Source organism: Oncorhynchus gorbuscha, linkage group LG18, assembly GCF_021184085.1.
Source record: "Oncorhynchus gorbuscha isolate QuinsamMale2020 ecotype Even-year linkage group LG18, OgorEven_v1.0, whole genome shotgun sequence".
Taxonomy (NCBI): domain Eukaryota; kingdom Metazoa; phylum Chordata; class Actinopteri; order Salmoniformes; family Salmonidae; genus Oncorhynchus; species Oncorhynchus gorbuscha.
In genome coordinates, this window is record NC_060190.1 from 19,369,326 (window position 1) to 19,391,694 (window position 22,369).

General features: G+C 42.3%; 1 protein-coding gene across 1 annotated transcript in view; it reads right to left on the reverse strand.

Moving 5' to 3' along the window:
- Positions 1-6,265: 6,265 nt before the first annotated feature.
- The window catches only part of LOC124002878 (egl nine homolog 1-like), a 44,720-nt gene continuing 28,616 nt past the window's right edge, over positions 6,266-22,369 (reverse strand). The window contains exons 3-5 of the mRNA XM_046310665.1: positions 8,456-8,592; positions 7,964-8,031; positions 6,266-7,570 (exon numbers count right to left, since the gene is read on the reverse strand). Of these exons, the coding sequence (XP_046166621.1) occupies positions 7,515-7,570; positions 7,964-8,031; positions 8,456-8,592 (261 nt within the window). The 3' untranslated portion in view covers positions 6,266-7,514. The remainder of the gene's footprint in view (positions 7,571-7,963; positions 8,032-8,455; positions 8,593-22,369) is intronic.

A 22,369-nucleotide genomic window follows, 5' to 3' on the forward strand; every position in this document is an offset into this window, starting at 1 on the left:
AAATCTTGCACAAACATTTCTATGATGTGTTTGACGAATAATGCTATTACCTTCTAAATGCGTGACAATTCCTACTAACAGCTGTTGATCTAGAAAGTCTGATGACAAAAAGAACATCTTGATAAACTGGCAATATTGATAAAGTTCATATTGATATGAACTTTGATTCTCAGATTACCTTATTTTCTTATCCAGACCAACATCAAAAACAAGGAAGTGGGGAAAGTATTATTTCTGGCATTCATAAGAGCACACAGTGTAAAAAAAAAACTTTTGTTAAAGTGGTGTATCAAACCTAAGTGTGCTTGCTTAGCAGCTTAGCTTCCTACCACCCAGGGTGTACAACAACTTGAATCAGGGCCCCATGGCCAGCCATAGCCTTTTAGGGGCCTAAGTGAGATTTTAAGTTTAATTAAAAAATATATATATTTTGCAGTTTTAAAACATATTTCTTACAATTCTCCTAATTTTGCCATGGGGCAGAGAGAACATTTTGCCATTTTAAAACTCATTTCATGTCACGACTTCCGCTGAAGTTGGTGCCTCTCCTTGTTCGGGCGGCGTTCGGCGGTCGTCGTCACCGGCTTTCTAGCTGCCACCGATCTACATTTCTTTTTCTATGTTGTTTTGTCTTGATTGTACACACCTGGTTCCCATTACATTAATATTATTTTTCCCTATTTAACCCTCTGGTTCCCAATATGTTTTGTGCGTGTTTGTTCCTTGTTGAGTGACTGCTGAGTTATGGTGTGTTTTCAAGGAAGTGGAGAATGTATGGGGCGGCAGATCGAATCCCCGAGCTGACAAGGTACAAATCTGTTGTTCTGCCCCTGAACATTGTTCCTAGGCCGTCATTGAAAATAAGAACTTTTTCTTAACAGACTTGCCTAGTTTAAATAAAGACAAAATAAAAATACAATTGTCTGGCTGGCATTCATAAGAGCACACAGGTAGTCCCTCCCATTTTCAGTCCATTTCTAAACTATAAATAGGAGTATTATTTGAGGATTTTTATTTATTTGACCTTTATTTTACTTGGCAAGTCAGTTAAGAATTTTCTTTAATTTTCAATGGCAGCCTAGGAACAGGGTTAACTGGCTTGTTCAGGGGCAGAACAACAGATTTGTACCTTGTCAGCTCGCTGGATTTGAACTTGCAACCTTTCGGTTACTAGTCCAACACTCTAACCACTAGGCTACCCTGCCGCCCCAAGGATCTGTCCATAACATCGGTATTTACTCCAACTGAAACTACAAAATGTAACTGCAGACATGGCTTCTGATAATCTCCACGTGCTGCTATGCTGTGCCACAAGGTAAGACTGAAATCCTGAAGATGGCCCAAAATACTATTATGAATTGTTGAATAATTACGTGTTTCAGTAGTACTTACTACTAGGGTTGAAAAATTCCCTGTAATTTTCCGAAGCTCCGGGAATTTTCAGACACAAAATTGTGAAAGTTACCGGGAATATTTCCTCCCTTTGAACATAATTACAAATCATTTGTAGACTGAAATTTTACCACAAGAATCACAAACAGATAATTTCAAACCATGCTTACATTTGTATACGATCATGGTTTCCAAAATTAAAATCACTTGGAGCTGATTTCCTGGTGTTTTTACAGTATTTTATGTCAAGCAATAAAATTAAAACAAGAAAAGTTTCCCCAGTTGGGGAACCCTGCTGTAGGGGTTTACATTTACATTTAAGTCATTTAGCAGACGCTCTTATCCAGAGCGACTTACAAATTGGTGCATTCACCTTATGACATCCAGTGGAACAGTCACTTTACAATAGTGCATCTAAATCTTAAAGGGGGGGGGAGAGGGAATACTTATCCTATCCTAGGTATTCCTTAAAGAGGTGGGGTTTCAGGTGTCTCCGGAAGGTGGTGATTGACTCTGTATCAAAGATGTATTAAAACACTAGATTGCTAATGATATGTATTGGCCATTGATAGACTTTGAAGCCACTGTCCACAATATTGGTACTTCTCGGGAAGGAGCAATCCTCCACTTTAAAAAAATATATTTTTATTTCACCTTTATTTAACCAGGTAGGCTAGTTGAGAACAAGTTCTCATTTACAACTGCGAACTGGCCAAGATAAAGCAAAGCAGTGTGAACAGACAGCAACACAGAGTTACACATGGAGTAAACAATAAACAAGTCAATAACACAGTAGAAAAAAAAGAAAAAAAGGAGTCTATATACATTGTGTGCAAAAGGCATGAGGAGGTAGGTGAATAATTACACTTTTAGCAGATTAACACTGGAGTGATAAATGATCAGATGGTCATGTGCAGGTAGAGATACTGGTGTGCAAAAGAGCAGAAAAGTAAATAAATAAATGTATGGGGATGAGGTAGGTAAATTGGGTGGGCTATTTACCGATGGACTATGTACAGCTGCAGCGATCGGTTAGCTGCTCAGATAGCAGATGTTTGAAGTTGGTGAGGGAGATAAAAGTCTCCAACTTCAACAATTTTTGCAATTTGTTCCAGTCACAGGCAGCAGAGAACTGGAAGGAAAGGCGGCCAAATGAGGTGTTGGCTTTAGGGAGGATCAGTGAGATACACCTGCTGGAGCGCGTGCTATGGGTGGGTGTTGCCATCGTGACCAGTGAACTGAGATAAGGCAGAGCTTTACCTAGCATAGACTTGTAGATGACCTGGAGCCAGTGGGTCTGGCGATGAATATGTAGCGAGGGCCAGCCGACGAGAGCATACGGGTCGCAGTGGTGGGTGGTATAAGGTGCTGTAGTACCAAAGCGGATGGCATTGTGATAAACTGCATCCAGTTTGCTGAGTAGAGTATTGGAAGCCATTTTGTAGATGACATCGCCAAAGTCGAGGATCGGTAGGATAGTCAGTTTTACTAGGGTAAGTTTGGCGTCGTAAGTGAAGGAGGCTTTGTTGCGAAATAGAAAGCCGACTCTAGATTTGATTTTGGATTGGAGATATTTGATATGACTCTGGAAGGAGAGTTTACAGTCTAGCGAGACACCTAGGTACTTATAGATGTCCACATATTCTAGGTCGGAACCATCCAGGGTGGTGATGCTAGTCGGGCGTGCGGGTGCAGGCAGCGAACGGTTGAAAAGCATGCAGTTGATTCCATAGGAATGAATGGAATTGGGCATTATTTTAATTGAATGTTTCAAGGCAAAATTACATATATCTAAGTATTTATTTGTTGTCGAGTGAACGGTAACATTCATACTCTCTAAGAATTGTATTTTAAGGAAACATTTTTTGTTGTTTTGTTTGTTCATATAATACAAGGACTGGCCACCCCACATATGCTCTCTCTAATTCTCTCTTTCTTTCTCTCTCTCGGAGGACCTGAGCCCTAGGACCATGCCCCAGGACTACCTGACATGATGACTCCTTGCTGTCCCCAGTCCACCTGTCCGTGCTGCTGCTCCAGTTTCAACTGTTCTGCCTTATTATTATTCGACCATGCTGGTCATTTATGAACATTTTAACATCTTGGCCATGTTCTGTTATCTCCACCCGGCACAGCCAGAAGAGGACTGGCCACCCCTTATAGCCTGGTTCCTCTCTAGGTTTCTTCCTAGGTTTTGGCCTTTCTAGGGAGTTTTTCCTAGCCACCGTTCTTCTACACCTGCATTGCTTGCTGTTTGGGGTTTTAGGCTGGGTTTCTGTACAGCGCTTTGAGATATCAGCTGATGTACGAAGGGCTATATAAATACATTTGATTTGAATTTAAAAGTATGCATTAAGGTGTCTGTAATATAATATGCTTGACAAAAAATAATATTTCCTTTTTTACACTGGTGGAGGGGTACTAAAATGGTGACGCAGTGATTTCAAAACAGCGCCACCCATCAGTCATCTAATGTTTATATGCACCATTGGTTTGTATGTGTGCTACAGCAGATGGAAGTAAGTTATGGCTCCCTGCGTGGAGCCCACGTCAAGCAGTCTTTGGAATAAAGAACCTAAAAGGATATAGCTGTGCCTGTCCACTTATAATTGTTGGTATCATAATGACAAATTACTTCCTCATATAAATAAAAATCTCAATAAATACAATGAAAATGTATAACCACGTCTTTATTAATAGTTTGTTTCCATGACAGCCTCATTTTTGACACCACAGTAAAGCAGACAGGGATTCTGGGCTCTGCACTCTAATCGCACAGAAAACTTCAGCAACGAATGTCTGTGAAACTAAAAGTGGAAGAATATGCCATGCTAGAACTTGGTTTGTACATCTTTTAGGAAATCTTCTGAAGTTTTGACCTATTTGCTGTTCTGGAATGACGTTTTCTGTATCACCGTTCCTCCAGAAAGGGCAAGTATAGAAGAGAGCATGTTGATGGGCATGGACATTTTAGGCATCGCCCAGGGAGACATAGGATTTGTCATGACCATTATGGTCTGCACACTCCCCCACTTGGATAGAGACAACAACAGGAGACAACCTTTTCATCTAGGAGGGCCTGTGGATGAGATGTGTGACCAAGAACACAGGCCAGATGTAGTGTAAGGTCTACGACTCCATGCTGGCCTTACCTCAGGACCTGCAGGCCTCCAGAGCCCTGACCATCTCCATCATTTCTGGGGTTCTGGGGGTGATGCTGCTCATCAGGGTCAAAAGCACCAACCACATCAAGAGTCAAAAGTCCAAGGCCATAGTGATTCCAACTGGAAATCTCTTCCTCATCCCTTTCTCCTGGATAGCCAGAAACATTATCTGAAACTCCCACAACTCATTGATTGCCCAGAGGAGTGAGCGGAGGGCTTTATATCAGGTGGGTGGCCTCATCTGACCAGGGGGACCATGCTGTACAGAACTGTCTATCCCTCCAATATCTCCTAAAGCCCCACTGAAGCAGGAGTTGGATGGAGTTTGTGGTCAACACCCTGGGAGTGGCAGGGTGGATGATCTCCCTAGTGACATTTGCTTTGTCCTCACAGGCAATTATTCTGTTTCCCCATTACAGTAGGGTAGTAGCTTTGGCCATCACCGCCATCTCCAGCATCCTTGGATCTCTGGGGGTGTTGGGGTCCATTTTCAGGGCCAAGTGCACTGAATACCTCAAGTGGAATTTGTCCAAAGACAGGGTGACGGTCATTGGCGGAACATTTCTCATCCTGGCCTGTACCGTTCATCTGATCTTTGTCTTCTTGGTTGCCCTTGATGTAAACTCAAAATCATGAATGATTTTGGTGTTTTTTCTGAATGCAATAGGTGGGCCCCTGCCCTGCGCCTGATAGTAGGGACCATACTCCTGGTTAGAGCAGAACAAGCCAGACTCTGTTACTCACTCAACCGCTAACAGCTTTGTCATTTCTTGTTTATTTGGGGAGTTTCCTCCATATTCCTTGCACCCATTTTATTCCTTCATACACTTGTAAAAACCAAAAGAGTAGGGGCTAGAAAAATATCCTTGGCTTTCCTGCGGGTGTGATGTGAGACATGGTCTGGGAAGAGAAGCTCCCGAGGAGACCGCAATGAAGAGATATATTCAGACATGGGTGAAAAAAAGATCTAATATTTCAGCTGTGCTTGATTGAGCCCTTTATAATGAAACCAATTAAAAAGTCTAATTATTTACCGCAATGTATATTTTAAACTTGATGCAAACAAGACATACATGTTTATCTCAAGAAACCATTTATTCTCTAAATGTTGTCTTATTTACTTGTCGACTGATTTATTGACAAATGAATAGATCAATGGCAAATAGATACAGTTTAAACAAAATCACATGCAAAGGTGCTGTGGTATGTTTAAGGGTGGATGGAGAAATGGAAAACCTAATCAGTTGCACAACTGAATGTGTTCAACATAACTCATCTGAAATCAGAGAGGTGCGGGGGGGGCTGCATTAATCGACGTCAACGGCGCCATTGTTGTTGGGGGTTATTGTCTTGCTCAAGGGCAGCAAGGGAAAAATTCAAACCAACGTTTCGGATACTTGCACCAACGCTCTTAACCGCTTGGATACCGGCCGCATTCAGTTAGGTCTGCCAATTCTCCTGTTGATAAACTCATCGGTCAGATGTGCCTTAACAGGAATGAATCATTTATGGTTTTGTGACCACATGATGGCGATGGTGTGTAGCTGGAGAGAATAGTCATGACTGTATTATTACAGTCTCTCTCACTCACTTTCAATCTCGGCTCAGTGGTCAGAGAAAGAATCGCACAAATGCATACGTGCAGATACACACACACACACACACACACCCCACACATGCTGTAATGACGAGACGATACAGCAGCAGACTCAAACTGCACTTACAAAATCAGCCTTTTTATTCAAAACTAAACTTCAGAGCTGCAAGGTCGCTGCAAGGCTAATAGGTGGGTGTCAGTTTTTGGTTTTTAAGACAATGGTGATATTACGTCTGCAACAACAGACAGATCTCTGATCGCAGGTTAGGATGCTCCTGTAACGTACACACGGCCGTGTTCATAAGGGCACGCAAGGAAACGCTTTCAAATGCTTTGCAACGGAGAACGAGCATGTCAGTTTCAGTCCATTTTCCAGTTTGGTGCCTAATGAACAGGACCCAGTTACCAAGCAATGGATGCCAGGACACAGAACGGCACCGTAATCAACATACGCCTGCAATGTGAAAATCACCACAGCCCGTTTGCACAAACGTGAAAACTTCTATCGTATTGGAGTCAGTGCAGCTTAAGCTATTAATAGCCTTTTCACTGTACTAAGCCAAACCATACTGTACTGTTCTGGCATGGTTACGCATCGTCCTCATGTACTATAACCGTGCTGCAAAGGATCATGTGAAAAGAAAGTATCCAAATCAGCACAGTACGGTTTGAGTCGGCCTTATAGTGTGCATCAGGCAATACCCGGACAGTGTGTGACAACCTCCTGTCGAGGGACATCATACACAGTCTTCTGTACCTTTTTTTCTATTTTAACAGTGAGAGATCCAGCCGATGGAGACGATGACAACCCGTCTGACAGATAAGCACATATGGGTACCCTTCTTACATCACCCCAAAATTCACAAGAATATAACTTCTTTGCATTCGGCTCACTCCATACATATTTTTTTTGTTGCTCCAAAGCTAATTTTTACACTGGCATTCTACACATAATAATGGCAACAAATCAAAGCAACAAGCAAAAACAGAAACTTGGGAAATATTGATGAGTCCTTGCAGTGCATTCAGGGTCTGTCTGTGTGTGTGTGTGTGTGTGTGTGTGTGTGTGTGTGTGTGTGTGTGTGTGTGTGTGTGTGTGTGTGTGTGTGTGTGTGTGTGTGTGTGTGTGTGTGTGTGTGTGTGTGTGTGTGTGTGTGTGTGTGTGTGTGTGTGTGTGTGTGTGTGTGTGTGTGTGTCAACTTTGGATATTAAGTGTAAAGAAAGCGGACTAGTCCGAGTTGGTTTCTTTCTTCTCTCTCCTCTTCATCCATCCATCCATCCATCCATCTTTCCGAATCTGTCCACAGCAGCAGCAGGTGATGGCAGTGGCGCCTCCCTCAGGACCAACCGCTTCTCTCATATTAGCTCAGATTCGACGGCTTGTTCAATTCTACCTTTACTCCTTTTTCTCCTGCACCTATAGGACAGAATAGAGAAGGAGGGAGAGTGGAGAGTTATATTTTATTCAACCAGTTAAGAACTAATCATTATTTTATTCATTTTTATTCAACCTGTTAAGAACAAATTTTTATTTTATACATTTTTATTCAACCAGTTAAGAACTAATCATTATTTTATTCATTTTTATTCAACCAGTTAAGAACAAATTCTTATTTTCAATGACTTCCTATAAATTCTTACTTCGTATGATGATCACTATGGTCCTGTAGTCATAAAGAGTCTTAGTCTCACAGTGCTGATCTAGGATAATTTGATCTTATTTATTACGATCCAAAAGGCAAAACTGATCCTCGTTCAGCACTCCTACTTTGAGATTTTTTATGAATATGTGCCCAGGACTCCATCTTACTTGTTAGGTATTTCTCCTTGGCCCGAGCTCGTTCATCGGCATCAAAATACCACACTGTTATGGCATACCTGGACAGCGAGTGAGACAACGGAAACAGAGAGGTCAACGAACATACAATTATTCACATAATAGATATACATACTAACACTACCCAACCATTTGTTATGGTCCAACTATTCTAACATGATTGAGCATTTTCAAAGATATTAAAGCTGGATAGTGTTGGTGGTGTTGCTTAATGTGGTAACACTTTACAATAATGTCTGTTCATAGATCAAGGCATGCATTAACCTAACCATGCATGTAAACTATGTCACAATTCACGCTTCAACCAAGTTCTCAAAATGGCCTGAGGGATGCTTTACTTAAATGACATTACAATAAGCAACACAAAACAGGAGGTGTGGGATTCTGATGGAAGACAAGCAGACAACCCTGGGTCAAAGGTCAGGAGTATGACATTTTCTCTGCAGTCAAAAGAGATCATCCTACCTGGTATGGTATGCCGGCTGCACCTCATGGGGGTTCCGCCGGTCCGACCAGAAGAAGAGCAGGCGGTCGAACTTAGGTTCGATGTCGGCGAACTGTGCTTTGGCCTCTGGGAAAATCCTCAGGATTCCTCCGTGTTCCTGCGAGACAAAACAATAAATTATCCAAACTTATCCAATAATTAATTAATTCCGAAATTATTAAAATTGTATTCCCCTATTTCAATTCGTCAAAGAACATATGCCCTCATAAAACAGCAAAAGGTGCGAATAGAAAGAAAAATCATATGGAATAAGAACCTTTAAAAACACCTTTAAGAACACCTACCGTTCTGGGCATTGAAACATTACTTTTTTCTAAATGCCATGCTGCAGCAAGGTACATCGTTAATATGACAATCTTCCGCAGGGAAACCAAGCACCAAGTTTCATTAGCAATTGCAAATATCATCAAACAATAACCTTTGTAATTAAATATATATTTAAATATATATATTTGCAGACCAGTCAAAGGACATTCCCAAAACTGTTGCCACAAAGTTGGAAGCACAGAATCGTCTGCCGTAGCATACAGATACTGTAGCGTTTTCCTGCATTGCGCATGGTGATCTTAAGCTTGTGTGTGGCTGCTCGACCATGGAAACCCATTTCGTTAAGCTCCCGACAAACAGGTCTTGTGCTGACAGTTTGGAACTCTGTAGTGAATGTTGCAACCGAGGGCAGGCGTTTTTTACACGCTACACACTCCAGCACTTGGCTGTCCAGTCCTGTGAGCTTGTGTGAGGCCTACCACTTCGTGGCTGAGCCTATGTTGCTCCTAGACGTTTCAACTTCACAATAACAGCACTTACAGTTGACCAGGGCAGCTCTAGCAGGGCAGAAATTTTACAAACTGACTTGTTGGAAAGGTGGCATCCTATGACGGTGCCAGGTTGAAAGTCACTGATAGAGATGCATGGCTGTGTGCTCAAGTTTATACACCTGTCAGCAACAGGTGTAGCTGAAATCCACTAATTTGAAGGGGAGTCCACATACTTCTGTCCATGTAGTGTATGACGTGACCCTGACTGTGCAGAAAAAAAAGTGATATGAGGTTCGGGAGCGAAACAGGGTTGCATTTTGGTTCAAACTAGAGGTCGACCGATTAATCGGAATGGCCGATTAATTAGTGCTGATTTCAAGTTTTCACAACAATCGGAAATCTGTATTTTTGGGCGCCGATTTGACTTTTTATATTTTTTACACCTTTATTTAATCTTTATTTAACTAGGCAAGTCAGTTAAGAACACATTCTTATTTTCAATCACGGCCTGGGAACAGTGGGTTAACTGCCTTGTTCAGGGGCAGAATGACAGATTTTCACCCTGTCAGCTCGGTGATCCAATCTTGCAAAATTAACTAGTCCAATGCAATAACGACCTGCCTCTTTCTCGTTGCACTCCACAAGGAGGCTGTTATGCGAATGCAGTAAGCCAAGGTAGTTAGCATTAAACTTATCTTATAAAAAAACAATCAATCATAATCACTAGTTTACTACACATGGTTGATATTACTAGATATTATCTAGCGTGTCCTGCGTTGCATATAATCTGACTGAGCATACAATTATCTGACTGAGCGGTGGTAGGCAGAAGTAAACATTCATTCAAACAGCACTTTCATGCATTTTGCCAGCAGCTCTTCATTGTGCGTCAAGCATTGCGCTGTTTATGACTTCAAGCCTATCAATTCCCGAGATGAGGCTGGTGTAACCAAAGTGAAATGGCTGGCTAGTTAGCTCACGCTAATTGTCGTTGTTTTGCTGGTTCGAGCCCAGGGAGGAGCGAGGAGAGGGACGGAAGCTATACTGTTACACTGGCGATACTAAAGTTCCTAGAAGAACATCCAATAGTCAAAGGTTAATGAAATACAAATGGTATAGAGGGAAATAGTCCTATAATTCCTATAATAACTACAACCTAAAACTTCTTACCTGGGAATATTGAAGACTGATGTTAAAAGGAACCACCAGCTTTCATATGTTTTCATGTTCTGAGCAAGGAACTGAAACGTTAGCTTTCTTACATGGCACATATTTTACATGGAACATATTGCAGTTTTACTTTCTTCTCCAACACTTTGTTTTTGCATTATTTAAACCAAATTGAACATGTTTCATTATTTACCTGAGGCTAAATTTATTTTATTGGTGTATTATATTAAGTTAAAATAAGTGTTCATTCAGTATTGTTGTAATTGTCATTATTACAAATAAATAAATAAATAAAATCGGCTGATTAATCGGTATCGGCTTTTATGGTCCTCCAATAATCGGCATCGGCATTGAAAAATCATAATCGGTCGACCTCTAGTTCAAACCATTTGTATCAGATTCACCTTCAGTTGTGGCTAAATCAACCGCTTGTTCGGCAAATAGCGGGGAGGAATGAGGAAGTAAACTCAGCAAAAACAGAAACGTCCTCTCACCGTCAACTGCTTTGATTTTCAGCAAACTTAACAAGATTCAACAACTGAGACATAAACTGAACAAGTTCCACAGACAAGGTGACTAACAGAAATGGAATAATGTGTCCCTGAACAAAGGGGGGGGGGGGGAGTCCAAAGTTACACTCAGTACCTGGTGTGGCCACCAGCTGCATTAAGTACTGCAGTGCATCCCCTCCTCATGGACTGCACCGGATTTGCAAGTTCTTAATGTGAGATGTTACCCCACTCTTCCACCAAGGCACCTGCAAGCTCCCGGACATTTCTGGGGGGAATGGCCCTAGCCCTCACCCTCCGATCCAACAGGTCTCAGACGTGCTCAATGGGATTGAGATCCGGGCCCTGTGATTGCCGTGGCAGAACACTGACATTCCTGTCTTGCAAGAAATCACACACAGAACGAGCAGTATGGCAGGTGGCATTGTCATGCTGGAGGGTCATGTCAGGATGAGCCTGCAGGAAGGGTACCACATGAGGGAGGAGGATGTCTTCCCTGTAATGCAAAGCGTTGAGATTGCCTGCAATGACAACAAGCTCAGTCCGATGCTGCTGTGACCCACCACCCCAGACCATGACGGACCAAACACCTCCAAGTCGATCCCGCTCCAGAGTACAGGCCTCAGTGTAACGCTCATTCCTTCGACGATAAACGCAAATCAGACCATCACCCCTGGTGAGACAACTGGCGAAGAGCACTTTTTGCCAGTCCTGTCTGGTCCAGCGACGGTGGGTTTGTGTCCATAGGCAATGTTATTGCCGGTGATGTCTGGTGAGGACCTGCCTTACAACAGGCCTACAAGCCCTCAGTCCAGCCTCTCTCAGCCTATTGCAGAAAGTCTGAGCACTGATGGAGGGATTGTGCGTTCCTGGTGTAACTCGGGCAGTTGTTGTTGCCATCCTGTACCTGTCCAGCAGGTGTGATGTTCGGATGTACCGATCCTGTGCAGGTGTTGTTACACGTGTTCTGCCACTGCGAGGACGATCAGCTGTCTGTCCTGTCTCCCTGTAGCACTGTCTTAAGCGCCTCACAGTACGGACATTGTAATTTATTGCCCTGTCCACATCTGCAGTCCTCATGCCTCCTTGCAGCATGCCTAAGGCACATTCACACAGATTATGCGTGACCCTGGGCATCTTTCTTTTGGTGTTTTGCAGAGTGAGTCTTTTGGTGTTTTTCAGAGTCAGTAGAAAGGCCTCTTTAGTGTCCTAAGTTTTCATAACTGTGACCTTAATTGACCTACTGTCTGTAAGCTGTTAATAATAATAATAATATATGCCATTTAGCAGACGCTTTTATCCAAAGCGACTTACAGTCATGTGTGCATACATTCTACGTATGGGTGGTCCCGGGGATCGAACCCACTACCCTGGCGTTACAAGCGCCATGCTCTACCAACTGAGCTACAGAAGTGTGTTAATAACAACCGTTCCACAAGTTATTTATTTTTACTGCTCTAATTACATTGGTAACCAGCTTATAATAGCAATAAGGCACCTCGGGGGTTTGTGATATATGGGGCGACAGTGGTTAGAGCATTGGCCCAGTAACCAAAAGGTTGCTGGATCGAATCCCTAAGCTGACAAGGTAAAAATCTGTCGTTCTGCCCCCGAACAAGACAGTTAACCCACTGTTCCCCGGTAGCCCGTCATTGTAAATAACATTTTGTTTTTAACTGACTTGCCTATTTAAATAAAAAACATGGCTATGGGCTGTGCCCAGGCACTCCGTGTTGCGTTGTGCTTAAGAACAGCCCTTATCTGTGGTATATTGGCCATATATCACACATGCCAACACATACAAATAAATGCATGCAAACACACATAGGTGCACACGCATCCCTACACACACACCCCTTGAAACACGCAGGATAGAAATGTTAAGGGTGGGAAAATTTTAAAAGGAGAATGGCTTTTTCCTGTGGGTTAATCTGGTGCTAAACATAGCTATGAGGAATCTGCACGGCGTGATTTACATAACTTATGAATGCAGGTTTGCTTGGGGGCCGGTGTGTGTGACAGGTCTGTGTGAGGGGTGTGTGTGTGTGTTTGCCTGTGACTGCGTGGGGTCCGATGTGTGTGTGTGTGTGTGTGCAGTGTGTGAAGAAGACATGAGAGCGGGGTCTGTTGACCTTCAAACATGCACGTTTCCCCAAGCTTCTCTGGGGGGATCAAGTTAACCGTTCGCCCCCTAAGGGGGACTGGGGAATGATGAGGAACTAGTGGATATGACAGAGTAGTAAATTGGTCTTAACCCTACATCTTAAGTAGAAAATAACTAAAAGGGAAGGTATTGCTATTTGGAGTGATTTTAATGGCAACATAAATTTTATCTGATCTCAATCATTTTGAAATGATTCAAAATGATTATATTCAGATTCTATTTCTGTCAGCTCTAATATCACTCCATAATGCCATGTGGATACACTTAAAAGGGCAAATGATACCTCGTGCTTACATGATTGAGAATCAGTTCAACAGTACCTTAATCACTTTTAGTTTACTTTAAGTGCTAATACTCTCTCTATTCAGAGATGGGCCATTTCATTGTGTAGGTATTTGTAAATAAGTGCCCTGTACTCTCTTGGTACCACAACTTGTGTCCTCTTGGCTGTTTCCTTCATAGTAAATCACAGCTATGCCTCCAATTTTGTTACCCACTATGAGCTTATAAAGTTACCTGAAAAAATGTGGAAATACCGTTTAACTTATTTTTATATATGTACGAGGTAACAATCGGCCAACAACATGGTTTCTACTAGAATCAACACCGAACCGAGCTCTTTGAGGGTGTTTTCACAGTTCTCTTTAAAGTGAACTCTTGGGTAAAAAAAAGAGAAGGTAATTACCTCAGTTCTCTTTGTATTCACACTGCCCCTGCCTTTAAAACGAGGACTCAACTATTTTGCCAGTTCACTTCATCTATTCTGTGATCCGAGTCCTCTTTGCATTCAAATTGATATGTTTAGAAAGGAACCAAGAAATGTTTCTAACATTCACTCAATGCACTCAGGATTTTTACAAAGAGCAAGACAAGCCATTCCATCAGTTACCGGACAGCTAGACATACCTACTTATATTTTGGAAGCTAATAGATTTCATTTAGTTAAAATATCCTGTTAACATGTGCCTTCAGAAAGTATTCACACCCATTGACATTTTCCACATTTTGTTGTGTTACAAAGTGGGATTAAAACTGATTTAATTGTAATTTGGTGTCAACGACATACACACAATATTACAGCTGTGAGTCTTTCTGGGTAAGTCTCGAAGAGCTTTCCACACCTGGATTGTGCAACATTTTGGATTCAGGACAAAAGGTTTGTTGCAAACAGGATGTATATGAAAAAAAAAGTTGTATTCTGTACAGCTTGTCTTCTTTTCACTCTGTCAATTAGGTTAGTATTGTGGAGTAACTACAATGTTGTTGATCCATCCTATCACAGCCATTTAACTCTGTAACTGTTTTAAAGTCACCATTGGCCTCATTGATACACCATTCAAAGTGTAATTAATAACTTCACCATGCTCAAAGGGATATTTTTACCCATCTAACCTATCGGTGCCCTTCGTCGCAAGGCATTCAAAATCCTTGGTCTTTGTGGTTGAATCTGTGTTTGAAATTCTACTGAAGAGACGTTACAGATAATTGTATATGTGGGGTATAGAGATTAGGTATTCATTAAAAAATCATGTTAAACACGGGGGTTGAAAACTTATTGACTCACATTTCAGCTTTTCATTTTTTATCCATTTGCGAAAATTTTGACAAAACCATTCCTCTTTGACATAATGGGGTATTGTGTGTTGGCCAGTGACAAAATACTTTCTGAATACTTTCTGAAGGAAATGTAAATATTATTAGCAACCAAATAAATAGCAGAAGAATAACTGCAGATTAAATAATGCTGTAATTGAAAATCTACACCCAATGTAGGCTACTGCTCCCTTAAGAGCTAGAATTGATTTTGTACCCTGTTGTGATTCTCACCAAATATGGTGTTGAATAAACAGCTTATGAAGCTCCCTTAGCCTATAGATAACACATTGCAAACAACTAACCTTAACTAAAATGTCCACACATATTGTGGAATTTCTGTGCATCCTTCACAAAAAGCTAATCCATATAAAAAAACAGCACTTTTGTTTTGCGACCCTGCACATCATCTCTCTTTTGTTTTGTGGCACCAATGTGAGGAGTTCTGTCAGGGGGAACCGTGTTGCAGTAGCTAGTGTGGTGCGGGAAGAATGACAAGCGAACCTCTGGAGTTTAAATTGCCCTAAAAAAGGGAACAGGAATTCAAGCAACCTCTCGAGATCACGTGGTGGGCTATGGCAAGCTGTTTTAACATGTATTCATTGAAATTCTATATAAATTAAATAACTCCCAATAGGATTCAATGGAGAAACCGGTGTTTGTGAGTTCGATTCCCCCTGCAAACTTTTTTTCCTCCCCGAAAATACTATCCACTGCTGCTCCTCAACAGTGTCAGAAGAGCTGTGCTTAGGCCTACATAATGTCTATATTACTGTAGCAACAGGGTCACGGCGCCCTGCGCATCTTTGCTGCAACGCTCCTAACTTGGGTGATATACACGTGCGGCCATGTTGCTGTGTCTTCCTGTTGGGAGCAGGGAAGATATGCAGCATGCAAATATAGTCCTGCCCCCATGAAGTTCATTATCATAGAAGTATAGATATACAAAAATGATTTATCAATATCAAAAATTATGTAAATATTATATACATATATATATATATATTTTTTAAATCATATCAATAATAAAAATATAGATCTTTTTGTATTTATTTTGTATTTATAAAAAATATATTAATAAATCGTTTTGGGGGATATAAAAAATGTAATTATTGATATAAAGGAAGACAATTATTGATATAAAAATGTAATGTATTTATGTTAAAACATCTTTCCATCTTTTGAGGGGTCTGAGTTCCTTTGGAGTGTTCACACTGAACCAAAAAAAAATAAGCGAAAATTGTCTGAAAGGGACCAAGTGTGGAAACACCCTGAGTATCTGCATGGTGTAAATGGTACCAAACACTCATACTTTCTAATTCATCCTGCAGACCCAAATTATCTTATAAAGTATATTTATCCATAACTGACGCCACATCTGGGCTTACCCAGGCCTCCTTTTAGAAACTTGATCTGTTCATCAATCTGTTAATAAACCCATAGTGTAGATCAGTGTTTCCTAATCCTGGTTGTGGGGACCCAAAGGGCTGAATTTTTTTTTTGCTTTGCTGTAGCACTACACACGTCATCCCACTAATCAACTCATCCTCAAACCTTTGATTAGTGGATTTGTGTAGTGCTAAGGCAAAAACTAAAATGTGCACCACTTTGGGTCCCAAGGACCAAGATTAACACTGCTGTGGATGGCACAGACCTAGTATTGGTGTAATCTAACATCCTATTATGTGTGATGAAATATACTGAACAAAAATATAAATTGAAACATGTAAAGTGTTGGTCCCATGTTTCATGAACAAAATAAAATATCCCCGAAATCGTCCATATGCACAAAAATATTATTTCTCACACATTTTGGCACACATTTGTTTACATCCCTGTTAGTGAGTATTTCTTCTTTGCCATGATAATCCACCAACCTGACAGGTGTGGCATATCAAGAAACTGATTAAACAGCATGGTCATTACACAGGTGCACCTTGTGCTGGTGAAAATAAAAGCCCACTCTAAAATCAGCTGTTTTGTCACACAACACCACAGATGTGTCAAGCTTTGAGGGAGCGTGAAATTGGCATGCTGACTGCAGGAATGTCCACCAGAGCTGTTGCCAGAGAACTGAATGTTAATTTCTCTACCATAAGCCACCTCCAATGTCATTTTAGATCATTTGGAAGCGCATCCAAACAACCTCAGAACCGCAGACCACGTGTAACCACCCCAGCCTAGGACCTCCACATCCAGCTTCATCACCTGCGGGATCATCTGTGACCAGCCACCCGGACAGCTGATGAAACTGTGGGTTTGCACAACCAAAGAATTTCTATCAGAAACCATCTCAATGAAGCTTAACTCTGTGCCCGTCGTCCTCACCAAGGTCTTGAACTGACTGCAGTTCGGCATCATGACCGACTTCACGGATGAATCCTGGTTTCAACTGTTCCGGGCAGATGGCAGACAGCGTGTATGGAGTCCTGTGGGCGAGCGGTTTGCTGATGTCAACGTTGTGAACAGAATTTCCCATGGTGGCAGTGGGGTTATGGTATGGGCAGGCATAAGATACGGACAACAAACACAATTGCATTTTATTGATTGCAATTTGAATGCAGAGATACCGTGACAAGATCCTGAGTCCCATTGTTGTGCCATTCATCAACCACCATCACCTAACGTTTCAGCATGATAAAGCACGGCCCCATGTCACTAGGATCTGTGCACAATTCCTAGAAGCTGATAATGTCACAGTTTTCCATGGCCTGCATACTCACCAGGCATGTCACCCATTGAGCAGGTTTGGGATGCTCTGGATCAACGTGTACGACAGTGTGTTCCAGTTCCCGCCAATAACTTCCCGCCAGCAACTTCACACAGCCATTGAAGAGGAGGGGGCAACATTGCACAGGCCACCATCAACAGCATGATCAGCTCTATGCGAAGTAGATGTGACGTGCTGCATGAGGCAAATGGAGGTCACACCAAATACTGACTGGTTTTCTGATCTATGCCTCTACCTTTCTTTTCAGGTATCTGTGACCAACAGATGCATATCTGTATTCCCTATCATGTGAAATCCATAGATTAGGGCCTAATGACTTTATTTGATATTGACTGAATTCCTTGTATGAACAGTAACTCAGTAAAATCTTTTAAACTGTTGCATGTTGCGTAAATATCTTTCTTCAGTGTATTAGCAGCTATTAAGACCCACTGGAAGTATCTCCCGGGTATCTACCTCTTAGTAGATTTCATAATGTAGATCATTATAAAACAGGTTGTTTGGGTTCTGGATGCTGATTGGTTGATATGTGGGACAACAGGAAATAATGTATGTGTGTGGCAATCGGTGAGGGTTTTTAAGGGTTTTTGGCAGCCCCTAACATGGAGAACAGAAAGTGCTGGAGTGACATCTTAGCTTGCAGCGATGTGAGGGATGTCTGATTCTCCGCCAAAGAAGAGGCAAACACTGGCTGTCACTAACCATTGCCAGGACCATGGACAGTTCTTCCATTCGAGTGCCATCAATGGAAACGTCACTATTAACATCAACAACTGGCTTGGTTAGCTTGGACTTGCCAACCATAAGTTGCTGCCTATGTAGGCCTATTGGATATTTATTAAATCATTAATTATCCGGCTTCCTATTTCGCAAACAAAGCATTCTTCACTCTTGCTGCCAAACATACCCTAGTAAAAATGACTATCCTACCGATCCTTGACTTCGGCGATGTAATTTACAAAATAGCCTCCAACACTCTACTCAGCAAATTGGATGCAGTCTATCACAGTGCCATCCGTTTTGTCACCAAAGCCTCATATACAACACACAACTGCGACCGAAATGCTCTCGTTGGCTGGTCCTTGCTTCATATCTGTCGCCAAACCCACTGGCTCCAGGTCTATAAGTCATTGCTAGGTAAAACCCTGCATTATCTCAGCTCATTGGTCACCATAGCAGCACCCACCCGCAGCACTCGCTCCAGCAGGTACATTTCACTGGTCACCCCCAAAGCCAATTCCTCCTTCGGCCGCCTTTCCTTCCAGTTCTCTGCTGCCAATGAACGGAACGAACTGCAAAAATCTCTGAAGCTGGAGACTCATATCTCCCTCACTGGCTTTAAGCACCAGCTGTCAGAGCAGCTCACAGATCACTGCACCTGTACATAGCCCATCCAACTACCTCATCACCATATTGTCATTATTTTATTTATTTTTCTCCTTTGCACCCCAGTACTGCTACTTGCACACTAATTTTCTGCACATATATCACCCCAGTGTTTAATTTGCCATACTGTAATAATTTTGCCACAATGGCCTATTTATTGCTTCACCCCCCCTTATCCTACCTCATTTTCACACACTGTATATAGACTTTTCCTCGATTGTATTATTGACTGTATGTTTGTTTATTCCATGTGTAACTCTGTGTTGTTGTTTGTGTCGCACTGCTTTGCTTTATCTTGGCACGGTCGCAGTTGTAAGAACTTGTTCTCAACTAGCCTACCTGGTTAAATAAAGGTGAAATAAACATAAATAAATAAAAATAGAGGTTCTTGTCTCTCATCATTATTGAATCTCTGCTAGCTAGCTACATGCCAATGATTTGTTTAGCATAGCAATGTCAAATTAATATAATTATTTTAATTTAACGACTGGGTCAAAACATGAGAAAAGAACTAACGACCAGCCCACTTGGGTAGCAATTTCAGAATGCAAAAACAAATTTACTTGTTAAAATAATATTTTTTAGGAAAAATATTTGTGTAAATATGTTGGCAAACGTTTTAAAAAGCAATAACTCCCTCATACCCGGGAATTATCATGTGACAACTCCCTCCATGGGCTGTATCCCGGCCCTTGGCTTCGCCTAGGGTCTCAGAACAACCCTTGTTGGGAGCTGTCAGACAATAATTCCCAGGTTCTCAGGCATTATTGATTAGAATATTTCCCAACCCCTGGTCCTCGAGTACCCCCAACAGCACACATTTTTGTTGTAGCCCCAGACAAACACACCTGATTCAACTAATTGAGGGCTTGATGATTAGTTGACAAGTTGAATCAGGTGTGCTTGTCCGGGGGTACTGGATGACTGGAAGTGGGAAACACTGATGATGCATCAACTTCTCCAGCATTCAAAATCAAATCAAATCAAATCAAATCAAATTTTATTTGTCACATACACATGGTTAGCAGATGTTAATGCGAGTGTAGCGAAATGCTTGTGCTTCTAGTTCCGACAATGCAGTGATAACCAACAAGTAATCTAACTAACAATTCAAAAAAAAAAAAAACTACTGTATTATACACAGTGTAAGGGGATAAGGAACATGTACATAAGGATATATGAATGAGTGATGGTACAGAGCAGCATACAGTAGATGGTATCGAGTACAGTATATACATATGAGATGAGTGTGTAGACAAAGTAAACAAAGTGGCATAGTTAAAGTGGCTAGTGATACATGTGTTACATAAGGATGCAGTCGATGTTGTAGAGTACAGTATATACATATGCATATGAGATGAATAATGTAGGGTAAGTAACATTATATAAGGTAGCATTGTTTAAAGTGGCTAGTGATATATATATATATATATATATATATATATATTTACATTTCATTTCCATCAATTCCCATTATTAAAATGGCTGGAGTTGGGTCAGTGTCAATGACAGTGTGTTGGCAGCAGCCACTCAATGTTAGTGGTGGCTATTTAACAGTCTGATGGCCTTGAGATAGAAGCTGTTTTTCAGTCTCTCGGTCCCAGCTTTGATGCACCTGTACTGACCTCGCCTTCTGGATGATAGCGGGGTGAACAGGCAGTGGTTCGGGTGGTTGATGTCCTTGATGATCTTTATGGCCTTCCTGTAACAACGGGTGGTGTAGGTGTCCTGGAGGGCAGGTAGTTTGCCCCCGGTGATGCGTTGTGCAGTCCTCACTACCCTCTGGAGAGCCTTACGGTTGAGGGCAGAGCAGTTGCCGTACCAGGCGGTGATACAGCCCGCCAGGATGCTCTCGATTGTGCATCTGTAGAAGTTTGTGAGTGCTTTTGGTGACAAGCCAAATTTTTTCAGCCTCCTGAGGTTGAATAGGCGCTGCTGCGCCTTCTTCACGACGCTGTCAGTGTGAGTGGACCAATTCAGTTTGTCTGTGATGTGTATGCCGAGGAACTTAAAACTAGCTACCCTCTCCACTACTGTTCCATCGATGTGGATAGGGGGTGTTCCCTCTGCTGTTTCCTGAAGTCCACAATCATCTCCTTAGTTTTGTTGACGTTGAGTGTGAGGTTATTTTCCTGACACCACACTCCAAGGGCCCTCACCTCCTCCCTGTAGGCCGTCTCGTCGTTGTTGGTAATCAAGCCTACCACTGTTGTGTCGTCCGCAAACTTGATGATTGAGTTGGAGGCGTGCGTGGCCACGCAGTCGTGGGTGAACAGGGAGTACAGGAGAGGGCTCAGAACGCACCCTTGTGGGGCCCCGTGTTGAGGATCAGCGGGGAGGAGATGTTGTTGCCTACCCTCACCACCTGGGGGCGGCCCGTCAGGAAGTCCAGTACCCAGTTGCACAGGGCGGGGTCGAGACCCAGGGTCTCGAGCTTGATGACGAGCTTGGAGGGTACTATGGTGTTGAATGCCGAGCTGTAGTCGATGAACAGCATTCTCACATAGGTATTCCTCTTGTCCAGGTGGGTTAGGGCAGTGTGCAGTGTGGTTGAGATTGCATCGTCTGTGGACCTATTTGGGCGGTAAGCAAATTGGAGTGGGTCTAGGGTGTCAGGTAGGGTGGAGGTGATATGGTCCTTGACTAGTCTCTCAAAGCACTTCATGATGACGGAAGTGAGTGCTACGGGGCGGTAGTCGTTTAGCTCAGTTACCTTAGCTTTCTTGGGAACAGGAACAATGGTGGCCCTCTTGAAGCATGTGGGAACAGCAGACTGGTATAGGGATTGATTGAATATGTCCGTAAACACACCGGCCAGCTGGTCTGCGCATGCTCGGAGGGCGCGGCTGGGGATGCCGTCTGGGCCTGCAGCCTTGCGAGGGTTAACACGTTTAAATGTCTTACTCACCTCGGCTGCAGTGAAGGAGAGACTGCATGTTTCCGTTGCAGGCCGTGTCAGTGGCACTGTATTGTCCTCAAAGCGGGCAAAAAAGTTATTTAGTCTGCCTGGGAGCAAGACATCCTGGTCCGTGACTGGGCTGGGTTCCTCAAACTATTCCACGGAAACCTCCAACCATTCCATATATGTGATATTCCAGAGCTAGCACACCTGATTCAACTAATCCTCAAGCCCTTGATTAGGTGAATCAGGTGTGCTGGTTCAGGGCTACAACAAAATGTTTGGGATGTCTGATGTTGAGGCATTTGCAAGTTTAGGGTCGTGCTCAGTAGGGCACACCATTATTACACAACAGTAAATTAAAATCTGTGTCTTTATCGGAACAGTTTAGGTAGTTCCTCTTGTTTCACTCTGTTTTCTCCTTACTGAACATGATCCAGGTAAAATCTCTAAGTGGTCCTAATTTAATAATTAGCTGCTACTCTTATCCCAGGCCTATAGGGCAGTGAGACTGACAGCTTCTCTTCTGTCGAGTCTTACAAGGACCTAGGCTGCAGCCCTACTATAATGACCCCACTAGTGGATTCCAAACTCTTTATCTCCCTATTCACATTAATTCTTTCAGATCTGAGAGGAGGGTCAGCAAAGGCAAAAATAAGGGGGA